We start from the raw sequence: 11,093 nt of genomic DNA, 5'->3' as shown, positions 1-11,093 counted from the left end.
GCCCCCACCCTGCACCCTGACTTCTGTGCCCTCCTCCCCTGGGTCCCTGCACCCCACCTCGGCCCCCACCCTGCACCCTGACTCCTGCGCCCTCACCCCCTGGGTCTCTGCACCCCACCTCAGCTCCCGCCCTGTATCCTGACTTCTGTGCCCTCACCCCCGCCGGAGACACGGTCCTGCGCCTCCCGACCCTGGCTCACCGGCGCCTCGTGTCCATCGGGGACCCCCAGCGGGTCCTCGTTGCCCTGCAGGTCCGTGGCACCCGCCACCGGGTAGAGCGGCGGCTCCGCCTCCATGGCCGGACCCGACGGCGCGAGTGACAGCGGCCGCTGACCCTGCGCAGGCTGCACCCCGAGGCCGCACTTCCTCCCGCCGCCCCACCCCTCGGCCGGGGCCGCCCCTCGGCGCAGTGGGCGGGCCCAGAAGGCGCGCGCGAGTGTCCGTGCGCCCGCAGCAGCTCCAGAGACCAGGGTTCGGGTCCTCCATCTGCCACTTCCCACCTGAGGGCCATTAGGAGTGAACGCCGCTGCCTGGGCCTCAGTCTCCACACCTGGGAGACAGGGCTCCGAAGCGCGCCATTCCCATCGCTACTACGGAATGAGCTGAGTTCCCGCTACGCCTTGCACAAGTGGCAGCCCATAATAAGCTCTTCAGAGCCCCCCAGGTTGTCACCCCCTGCCTGACCTCCAGTTTGTAGAGCTGCGGAAAGCACCCCACCCCCGCCTCCACACGCGGGGGGCAGAAGCTGAGAGGCCTGGGCTGGTTCCCACCTCAGCTCTGGAGTCAGTTTGGGCATCTCCCTCCGCACAGGGAGCTGGAGGCCGGAGCACTGCTCTCCATCACCTCCTGGCGGCGCTGGAGAGCCGCGACATCGCCCCTGGCCACTGCGTCCTAGGCCTGGCCCTGTCTCCCAGCGGAGAAGACACCCACCGCCTCACTTTAGAATCGCTTTGAAATGGCCAAAGGCCCCAGGCCCATTCCGGGTGAATTAAGCAGTGAATAAAGCGCTGATCTTCTAATGGAAGGGCTAGCAGTTCAAACCCACCCATCAGCTGCTCCCTCTTCTGAAGATACACAGCAGCCGTGGGGACCCTGCGGGGCCACTGTGAGCCCAGTCACCTGCCAGCAGCCGATTTAGTTCTGACCCCTCTCAAACTTCAGTCTGGCTGTCCTTCCCACCCCCCTGTGTTCGGAATTAGGAGGTGTCTAACGATACACGCACCCTCATCTCCTGTGGCTGAGTTGCGCCTGTCCCTGCCTGGAGGACTCTGTTGGCAGTGAGTGCCTGAGTGCCACCTGTGTATCTGGCTAGGTGGACTAGTGGGTACAGCCCCAAATTACTTAGGAACCTCGGTTCACGTGAAGTCTGCCTGCAATCTGACTGTAATTTTTACATTAAAATACTTAATGTGGGTGGGGGGGTGAAGGAATTAGGAAAGATCCAATGGGGACCTGAAAAGATGGGGTAATAATAACTTTAGATCAATGGTGGTTACTTTTATAAAACAAAATGTACATGAATGATCGTTTAAAATGCACTCTGAGCAGATATATGCACATCCATGTGTATCGCGGCTTTGCTCACAATTAGCAAGGAGTTGGAAACAACCTAAGTGCCCATCAACAAACGACTGGATAGAGAAGCCCTGGTATAGTCACACAATGGAATACTAAATTGAAAAACAAGGAACTCATGCAATAGTATTCAAAATGGGTGACCCTGGAGGACATTATGCTGAGTGAAGTATCTCAGTCACAAAAGGACAAATACTACATAGTGCCACTCTTGTAAAACAAGACTGACATCGGGGTTGGGGGGAAACTGAGGAAGATGGGATAAATATGTATACTGCATTGAAACAGATGAGGGAGAAAACTGTTTAAAAGGGATATGTGATTAGATATTATTGTCATGACAGGAATCCAGAGTGAAGGCTGCATAGTAGAGTGGACTTAGGGGGAGGGACTGTAAAACAATGAAAGAATTTTTCTTTTACTTTTCAAAGAGAAGAACGAACTGGGGGGTAGGGCAGGAAGAATAGTGCAACAATGATGAATTAATGGAAATCCAAAATCTCTGTAAATTTTCATTAAATTAATAATAAAAAATGCACTCTGAATGTAGGAATGTGTGAAACACAATGTACATGAATAATTCACAATATATATTTCTGTAAGCAAACCAATATAAAATTAAAATTAAATGAAGAGAAAAAAATTTTAAAAACCAAAATGCCTTATGAAATTGAGAAGCCTGGGGAGCACTGTGTGTTAAGTGTTTGGCCACCAACCCAGAAGCTGACAAAGTGAACTACCAGCCAGTCCTCAGGAGACAATGAGGCAGTCAGCTCACATCAAGATTTCCAGCCTTGAAGATCTGACAGGTGTCTACACAGTTCTACCATGTCTTAGAGGGTCACAAGGGTCACAGGTGACTCAACGGCACTTGACAACAGTGACTTCAAAAGGACGCAGAAAAGATTAAAGTTGTCAATGAATTCATTTCAGGTGTATCCACAATGAACACCCAAGGTAGCAGCCGTCAAGAAATCCGAGATGGTTAGCCCTGGGAAAATCTGCTGGCAAAGGCCGCCCTCCATGCTGTGACATTATGGTGAGAAAGGTGGAGGGTCAGCCGAAGAGAGGGAGACCCTCAGCTAGACGGACTGACATGGTAACAATGGGCTCGACCATGTCAGAGATCATGAACGTGGATGGTGGAGGTCAGGGTAAAGCTCAGACCTTCACAGAACTGCATGAGTCATAGTCAATTCAAAAGCACCTAACTACCACAATATAACTCAAAATCCGCTACAGAATACAAACGCAAAGGATCCGAGCCTGTCTCATCAGTGTCCCCAGCAACCCTGCAGCTGTCAATCGAAAGACCCACAGATCAAACCCACCCTTGAAAGGAAAGATCAGAGCGTCTGCTCTCATAAAGACTCCAGCCACCACGAACAGCTGCCCAGCTCTCGTTCACCTGTGTCTCTGCACTAAATGCAGCACTCTTTGATCAACCCAGCGTGGTTTCTGGTCTGAACTAAATCCTGGCTGATGTTACTGTTTGCTGCTCTGGAGATTTGGCACCCGGCTCCTGTGACCCCGTCCACACGGAACCAATGCTGCCTGGTCCTGAGCCATCCCCATGCTCAGTTTCCAATCACCTGTGGCCCCAGGCTTCCCTTGTTTGAGGTTTGTAAGGAGATCTCCAGGCCTTTCTTCCTAGTCTGCACACTCCACTGAGATCAGGTAAGGACCACAGCTACACGCAGACTTCCACTGCCAGGCAGGTGGTGGCCACATAGCAAGTGCACTGACCAGGAATCAAACCCGGCCCCCATGAATGGAAGGAGAGAGTGCTCCTACTGACCCACCCATGTCCGGTAAACCCTGACTGACCAGTAGAAAGCATCACGATTACTGCCGTCATGTCCAGACTGACTCATAGCTAATCCTCTAGTGAGTTTTCTGAGGCTGTAAATCACATGGGTGATTTCCCATCTCTCTCCTTCGGGGTAGCTGGTGGGCTCAAATTGAGTGCCTTTGGGTTGACCAGGACCCACCTTCGGAACCCCTGGGTCCCTCAACCTCTGACTGACCACTTGACCACTTGACCTTGGAGACTGGACCAGGTAGTCCTGGTCCTGGGCAGAGTCTGCTCCCCACAGAGTGAACTTTACGAGGTTCCCCTGCTGTCACCCTTGTCCTCATTGTGGGGGTCTCCTGGGCAGCATTGTCATGGAGCCCCGGGACTTGAGAAACAATGACTGGTGCGCGTGCTCCTCCGCAGACAAGGTTGCTTCATCGCGCAGGAGGCTGGGGTCCCCGTCCCAGGAGGATGAGCCTCCTTGGGGACTTCCTCTGGGGCTGTCCCTAAGTATACACCAAGTCCAGAGGTAGCCCTGAGGGGGTCCCCTGACACTTCCTGGCAGGGGTCCTCAGAATCCTGAAACACCTCTCCCTCCACCCGGTGACTTCCTGGTTTGCTGTGTGGCCTGAGGCTCATCGCTGCCCTCTCTGGGCTTACTCTGGACCAAGGGCTCCCAGGCTTTGGCCCAGCCCCGCCTGGTGCTGGCTCTGCCTCCGCGCTGCCTGGCTCGGCTCCAGACAGCAGGGCAGGGCTGTCACATGTCGATCCACGTGACAGGCGGTGGCTGGGGGCTGCATCCCAGGCAGAAGACGGGGCCCTCTGCAGCCCCCCCACCCCGTCCCCACTCCACTGGGCTGCAGTCTCCAGGGCCTGCAGGGCCGGGGGTGGACCACGCAGCCTCTCCTGCCCTCTCAGGTAGGCAGAGGGAGCCGGGAGGGCGCTGTGCCGTGAGGAGCATCTCCCTGGTGCTGGGTTGGCCCAGAGGCCCCGGGGCCAGGATCCCAGATGGACTAGGGCAGCAGGCTGGTGATGGCACAAAGGATGTTCCTCCTCCACACCTGTAACCCAATCGCCCGCCTGTCTGTACCAGCTCTGCTCAGGAGCCATCCCCCTTAGTGCGGGCTCCGACAGGTGTGTCCAAGGTGGGGGTGGGGAGGGCAGGTGACAGGTCCCCTCCTGCCAGCCTGGGCACAGCTCGAGCACCGAGGGGGTATGGATTGCAGGGGCCACCGCGGTGACATCTGCCATGCTGACTGCTGTCACAGACGGTGGGGTGGGTTGGTGTGCGGTCCCGGGAAGTGGAGGGAACCGGAGATTGAACAGTGTCTGGCGTGGGTGTCGGCCCTGGCTCTCCCGCCCCATGTCGGGGGCCAGATCCGGTCCCTTTCTTGCATTTGCTTCCTCAGTTGTAATATGCTGGGTTTCTGGGTGACGGCTGGTGAATGGGGTGGTAGTGAGACTGACAGAATGGTCCGGGGTGGTGCTGTGAGTGACAGGGTCCTTGAATAGATGGAGGTGGTGGTAACAGACTCTGAGAGTGGGCAGGGTGGATGTGACAGTGATGGGGATGGGTCTCATGAGCAGGACAGTGGACCGGACTGCGAGTCCATGAAGAGGAAAGGGGCGATGGTGACCGGGCCGTGAGAAGGAGGTGGGCGGTGCTGTGGTGGAGATGCATGGGGGGTGCGAAGCCGACGGAAAACACAGCTGAGGGTCACACTGCGGCCGTCTTCAGTTCTTCTTTCTGAGGATGATGAGGAAACTGAGGCTCAGGGGTTCCCCAGAGGAGTCCAAGCGGGAGCAAGACCTCTTCTGGCATTCTCGATTCCTCGGTATCCCCATTCTGGAGCTCCCGGGGCCACCTCCCTAGACTGTGCCTCTCAGCTGAGCTCCTTGGGCCTGCTATGCGGCCTTGGCCTGGTGCTGGCCAGCTCTGGGCCACCAGCCCCTCCCCTGGGGACTGCTGTGACTGGAGCAGACATGAGGACCAGGGAGGTGGTGGTGAAATCCTGGCCTGCAGACTCCAGTGGCCCAGAGCTGCGGTCAGGCACCCGGCCAGGGCAGCCCCGCCCCGGGGGCTGGCCCAGCGTGCTCATTTCATAACAGTGGCCACTGGGCAGAGCAGGGCAGTCAGGAGGAAGGGCAGCTTGGCGGGCTCAGGTATGGCATCCTGGGGAGGCCGGGGCTGCAAGCACCACTGCAGGGAGTGATGGGGCCAGGGCTCGGGGACATGGGCTGCTGTGTCACTGGGGCGGGCCAGTTCTGTTGGCAGCCGCACACACTAACCCTCTTGTCCTGCAGAACTCATCCCCTGCCTGGGAGGAAGGGGAAGGCGGGGAGGAACTTCCCTTTGAGGGAGAGAAGTGTGAGAGAGCTGGGGAGAGACAGCGGGGCCCAGGGCCCAGCGGGTATGCTGGCTTTGCCTTGGCTGCCTTGCCCCTCTTGTCGGCTGCTGGTATGGGCATCCTCCAGGAGCTGAGGGACCAAACTCAGGAGTCCCCACTCCTGGGTGTTTCCAGCACCCAGTCACACAGCAGACTCTTGTGTGCCTTCTGCGTGAACTGCGGCCGGGGGCCCCTTAGAGACTGGATCTGGAGAGAGTCGTTCTTGGTGGTGGACTTTGCCAGCAACCGTGGCAGGAGGCCCTGCCCTGTGTCTCTCCGTGAAATGTTATCATCAGAGGGACCTTGCCTGGACTGGGGTGTGCCTCCTATGGCGTGGGGTTGGGCTAGGCTTAGCTTATGGTCTTCACTGGCCTCTAGGCCACACAGACTCTATGGGGAAGGGGGCCTGCTGCTCTGAAGCCAGAGAGACCAGGGGGCAGAGACTGAGGGTACCTGTGCAAACCCAGAGGAACGATGGGAGCTCCTGGAGAGCTGGTACCTGGCGGGAGACAGTTCTAACTGGCCAGGTGTCTCTCCACCTCTAATGGGGGTCCCCAGGTCCTGAGACCACTCTCTGCCTTCCCTGGCTCCACAGCCCCACCCCTATTGAGTAAAGTCCTCACCTCTAGCTCCACACCCTACCCTCCCCCCCTGGGCGTCCATGGCAGAGGTGTCCTGGTCAGGTGTCCTGCAGGACCATGCTTACTGGGCATTTCCGTGCACCTGGACGCTGTACGGCTCAGGGCAGGAATCCTTCCTGCAGTGCCTTGAGGTGACTTCCTGTCCTTAGCGGCTGTCCAGCTGGTCCCAAGCCTGCCGGCCCTGCCCTGCCCTCACAGTCCTTTCTTAGAGCCTGTGTGGCTGTCACTGTGTCCCTGACCCTCCACTTTTCAAGCAGGATGTCCTTCCCCAGGCACTGCTACCCCTTCCGACTCCCCACCCCCGCTTCTATGGAGCATTCAGACTTTCTCCTAAGACATATCTGTTTGTTTTCCTGGTTGGCTCTGACACATTCAATACCCACACACCAGAGCCCTTTCCGGCTGAGTCAGTCCTGACTTCTGCTGACCCCTGGGACACAGGAGGACTTCCTCAGGAGCTCTCCAAGGCCGGAGTCTTTTCAAGAGCAGACTGTTCTTCCATCTTTCTACTGGGGAGAAGTAGATGGGTTTGAACTGCTGACCTTTAGCAGCCAAGCGATCACTTAGGTACTGCACCAGCAGGGCTCTTCAGAGACACATGAAAGGCAAACGAAATCAAGAGAGGACAAAGGACGATGGCTATCACTGCTGATGTCAGATGGATCTTGGTTGAAAGCAAAGAGGACCAGGAAGATGGTTACTTGTGCCTTTTGGACTGTGCAGAGACACTGGACTGAGTGGATTATAATAAACTATGGCAAACATTGAGAAGAATAAGGATGCCAGGTTAACTAAGCAAGCTCATGGGAAACTTCAGACCAAGAAGAGGTTGTCCAAACAGAGCAAGGAAACACAGTACGCTTTAGAATCAGGAAAGGTGTGCGTCAGGGTTGCACCTGTTTATTCTGACTCAATCTGTATGCTGAGCAAATCATTTGAGAAGCAGAAGTAAGTGAAGAAGATCATGGCGTCAGGACTGGAGGAAGATTCATCAACAACCTGCATTTCAGTATTTTGCACAACAAAGTGAGGAAGGCTTGAAGCGCTTACTGATGCAGCTCAGAACTACAGCCTTCGGTAGGGACCCTCCTCAACACAGAACAAAACGTCCCGATGACCATCCTGGAAGTGATGTCTTGGCAAATGGAGACGAGACTAAAGTTGTCAAGGCTTCCTTTCCACTTGGGTCCATGATTTGCACAGAAGCAGTGACGTGGTCCAATGGGCAAAACAGCTTCTTCGTGGAGACGAAAAGCCAAGCTGTGATTCTGAGCACTGGATGTGCCTGGCTCGAGTCACTGAGTTTTCAATCACCTCACACGCGTGTGAGAGCCAGACAATGAGTAAAGACGGAAGAAGACGTGACTCCCTTGAATTCTAATATTGGTGGAAATCACCTCACGGATCACAGATTTCGGGGGAAACGAACAAGCCTGTCTCAGAGTACAGCCCGAACGACCCTTGGAAGCAAAGACCTCTTGTCGTAGACTGTGGACTTGTTATAAAGAGGGGGTCAGTGAGAAGGAGGAAGACCCTCAAAAAGATGGGGGTGCGGTCCTGCAACAGCAGACTCAACACTCCAGCAGACGAGGCTCGAACAGGCCCGGGCGGTTTCATTCTGGTGTGTGTGGGGGAGTCACGTGAGTCAGAACCAACGCCAGGACACCCAGCAACAACACAAAGGGGCACAGAGAGGCCAAGCAACCTGCCCAGAGGCTCCAGCCAGCATGCAGAGGAGGTGGTGTTCAAACCCGGGTCCATACCATACTGGGCAGACGCTCTTAGGCGGCCTGCGGTGCAGACGCAGAAACTGAGGCAGAATGAAGGCATGAGCGGGCAAGTGGAGGGGGGCACTGGGGAAGGGACACCATCTGAGAGCCTACAGCAGGGCCCTGGCCAGGGAGGGAGGCGCGGCCAGCACTGAGTCCGCGTGAAGCTTTGGGGCCAACAGACCTTGGAGCAATCTGTTCTCAAGTCCATGCGTCCTCCTAGGCCCCCACTTTCTTTGTTACAATACTGTGGAGTGGCTGTTCCTCCGGCCTGCACCGAGCCCACCCCTCCCACCTCCTCCCCAGCAGGTACCCTCTGGGTGCCTCACACAGAGAGGCATGTTTCCAGGGGGATGCCTGATACCAGCGGCCCCGCAGGGGGCTGTGTGTTCTGCCGGCTGGGTGTGGGCTGATCTCATGAGCCTAGGAGGAGCTTCTAGAATGTTCTATCCAAACCCCCCCAGAAAGCCACCTCCCCATCATCTCACCCACACATGGCTGCGTGCCTTGCATTTTTGTGGGTTCTCTGGAGCTCGGCTGGAGAGGGGCAGGTCTCATCTGTCATCAGCTCTGTGGACAGGAGACTGGGGCGGGGGCAGGGCGAGGGGAGGCAGTCAATATTTGTTCAGCACTGGAGCTGAGAGGACTTTCTGCTGGCCATGGTCATTGTCAGTTGCCGTGGCACTGGCTCCCACCACAATGGCCCCAGGCACAAAGGAACAAAACACAGCAGGTCCTGTGCCAGCCCCCACCGTCCGCTGCACATCAGACCGCAGATTCCTAAGGAAGCAGACCACCAGGCCTTTCTTCGTAGTCTTAGTCTATAAAGTCCCCTGTAGCCAGCATGCAAGCTTCCAGTGACAGAGGTGACTGCGCCAGGAGCACTGACTGGGAATGGGGTCCAGGTCTCTGGCACTGAGCATCGCTAACTCCAGCTCCGTTTTACTGAGCACTTGCTGCATGCCAGGTACCATGTCACATGTGTCATGTGGCATCATTCATTCCACACAGAACAGGTGTTATGATCATCTTGTTGACAAGGAAACTGAGGAGGCGGGGTGAGTTGACCTGTCCAGATTGACACAGCTGGTAGGAACAGAGCCAGGAGACAGGCCGCAGGCAGAAGCCCCAGAGACACTGGCCTTTGGATCTTGGGTCGCCTTGGCCAGCACCCCTTGGCTCCAGGAGGGTATCCAGAGGGAGAATTCAGGGCCAAGAGGACTCCAAGAATATCCCTCTGTGCCCTCATGGGGGCCATGGTGACCAGTCCCTCAGGTCTGTGGGGTGCGCCTGGCCCCAGCTCTGGAGTCCTGTCCAGAAACCTGAGGCCTGGGAGAAGTGAGGCTTGACAGGGATGGCTGGAAGCCGGAGATCCTGACGCTGAGCGCTGGGCCTGATCTTAGCATAGGCTAACACCCCGCAGGTGGCTGGTAGTGCCACCACTGAGCGCTGACAGATGAGGAAATCGAGGCAGGAGCGTCTAAAGGAGAGTTAAACGAGGAAAGGATGTCAGTCCAGGGGGAAGGAGGGGGGCACGCAGAGATAATTAGACATTTAATGCACCGTGTGCCCCAGTGGGGTGGAGTTAAAGCAAGACAGAGGACATGGGGCAGAGTGTGTGCGTGGGGGGGGGGGCATGAGGAATCAGGGTGGGCTGCCTGGAGGAGGCAATAGCTGGGCCGAGCCCTCCAAGATGGGAGTCAGAGGAGGAGGAGGAAGGGCCTTGCAGGTCGTTGGCATCAGGCCGAGGAGCGAGTGCGTCAGAGAGCTCCTCTGATGAGCTTCAGGTAAACATGAGGGCCCTGGGGAACGTCGTGGCCCCTGCCCTCTGCCAGGCCTGCTGGTGACAGCGTGAAGGAGTGACTTCCCAGCGCCCGCGCTCCCCCCCCCCACTGCAGCTGGAGGCGGGGTAATCCTTCCCCATCTGTCGAGGGAGATGAGGCAGAGGGACATGAGCTCACCGCTGCCCCCCCCCCCCCCCCCCCACTGCAGCTGGAGGCGGGGTAATCCTTCCCCATCTGTCGAGGGAGATGAGGCAGAGGGACATGAGCTCACCGCTGGGGTCCAGCAGGCGGCTCTCCGGCGAGGACGGAGGGCCTAGGATGTACCCAGCTGGTGACTGTGGTGGCAGCTGGTGAGTGGCTTTACCACGCCCTCAGCTGGTCAGACGTGTGTTTACTCAGGACCTGGCAGAGGGACACAGGGTGAGGGGGTGATCTTGGGGACCTGTCCACTCATGTCTTGGGCTCACCTCTAGACTCCTGCCTGCAGGTGGGGGGGGGTAGCTATTCCCCAAGCCCACGCCCAGGCCCGGCTGCCCAGGGCCCTCCTGCCTGCTGGCGGATCACGGAGGACTGTCACTCTGTGTCCTAGTGTCCACGTGTGGCGCAAGGAGGGTGTCAGTGGATCGGGTGCTGCAGACTCCCAGGCAGGTGGAGACTTGTGGGAGGAAGACACACCCAAGACCACATTGTTCCACCCAACAGAATGGACCCTTTTGTGGACGTGCTGCGGCGGCTGCGGGAGGCCTTCAGGTCCGGGCGGACGCGGGCAGCTGAGTTCCGGATCGCACAACTCAAGGGCCTGGACCGCTTCCTGCAGGACAACAAGCAGCTTCTGCAAGAGGCTCTGGCTAAGGACCTGCACAAGGTGGGGGCGGGAGGGAGGTCTGTGTGGGCGGGGCTGGGGCCAAGCCTTTGGCGCGCAGGCCTGGAGGAAGGGGGGCAGAGTGGACCAGCGGCTGGTACTGGCCAGGGGAGTGTAGAGTGGGCGAGGGTGGGGTGCACAAGCCTAGAGATGGGGTGTAGGAATGTTAGGACTGCTGCATCCTCTGTGAAGAGCCCTAAAAGCCCAGCCATACACTTCTCCCCTGGGCCAGAACCTGCAGTCTTGCTTCCATTCATCCATCTGCCCATCCATCCATCCA

General features: G+C 57.4%; 2 protein-coding genes across 3 annotated transcripts in view; one reads left to right on the top strand and one right to left on the bottom strand.

Annotated features, from left to right (window-relative positions):
* The window catches only part of UNC93B1 (unc-93 homolog B1 (C. elegans)), a 12,508-nt gene extending 12,211 nt beyond the window's left edge, over positions 1-297 (bottom strand). The window contains exon 1 of the mRNA XM_006893398.1: positions 201-297. Within this exon, the coding sequence (XP_006893460.1) occupies positions 201-296 (96 nt within the window). The 5' untranslated portion in view covers position 297. The remainder of the gene's footprint in view (positions 1-200) is intronic.
* Positions 298-5,474: 5,177 nt separating this feature from the next.
* Positions 5,475-11,093, top strand: part of ALDH3B1 (aldehyde dehydrogenase 3 family, member B1) — an 18,239-nt gene continuing 12,620 nt past the window's right edge. Inside the window, exons 1-2 of one of the 2 annotated variants that reach the window (XM_006893245.1) lie at positions 5,475-5,533; positions 10,654-10,816. In XM_006893245.1, coding sequence (XP_006893307.1) covers positions 10,655-10,816 — 162 coding nt within the window. In that variant the 5' untranslated portion in view covers positions 5,475-5,533; position 10,654. Of the gene's footprint in view, positions 5,534-10,653; positions 10,817-11,093 lie in introns of those variants that run through there. The other variant, XM_006893246.1, reaches the window with a different exon arrangement.

The sequence above is a fragment of the Elephantulus edwardii genome, unplaced genomic scaffold (genome assembly GCF_000299155.1).
Source record: "Elephantulus edwardii isolate Elephantulus edwardi_28Jun2011 unplaced genomic scaffold, EleEdw1.0 scaffold00126, whole genome shotgun sequence".
NCBI classification, from domain to species: Eukaryota; Metazoa; Chordata; class Mammalia; order Macroscelidea; family Macroscelididae; genus Elephantulus; species Elephantulus edwardii.
The sequence above is the reverse complement of the archived record's forward strand: the minus strand, read 5'-3'. Positions and strand labels throughout refer to the sequence as shown.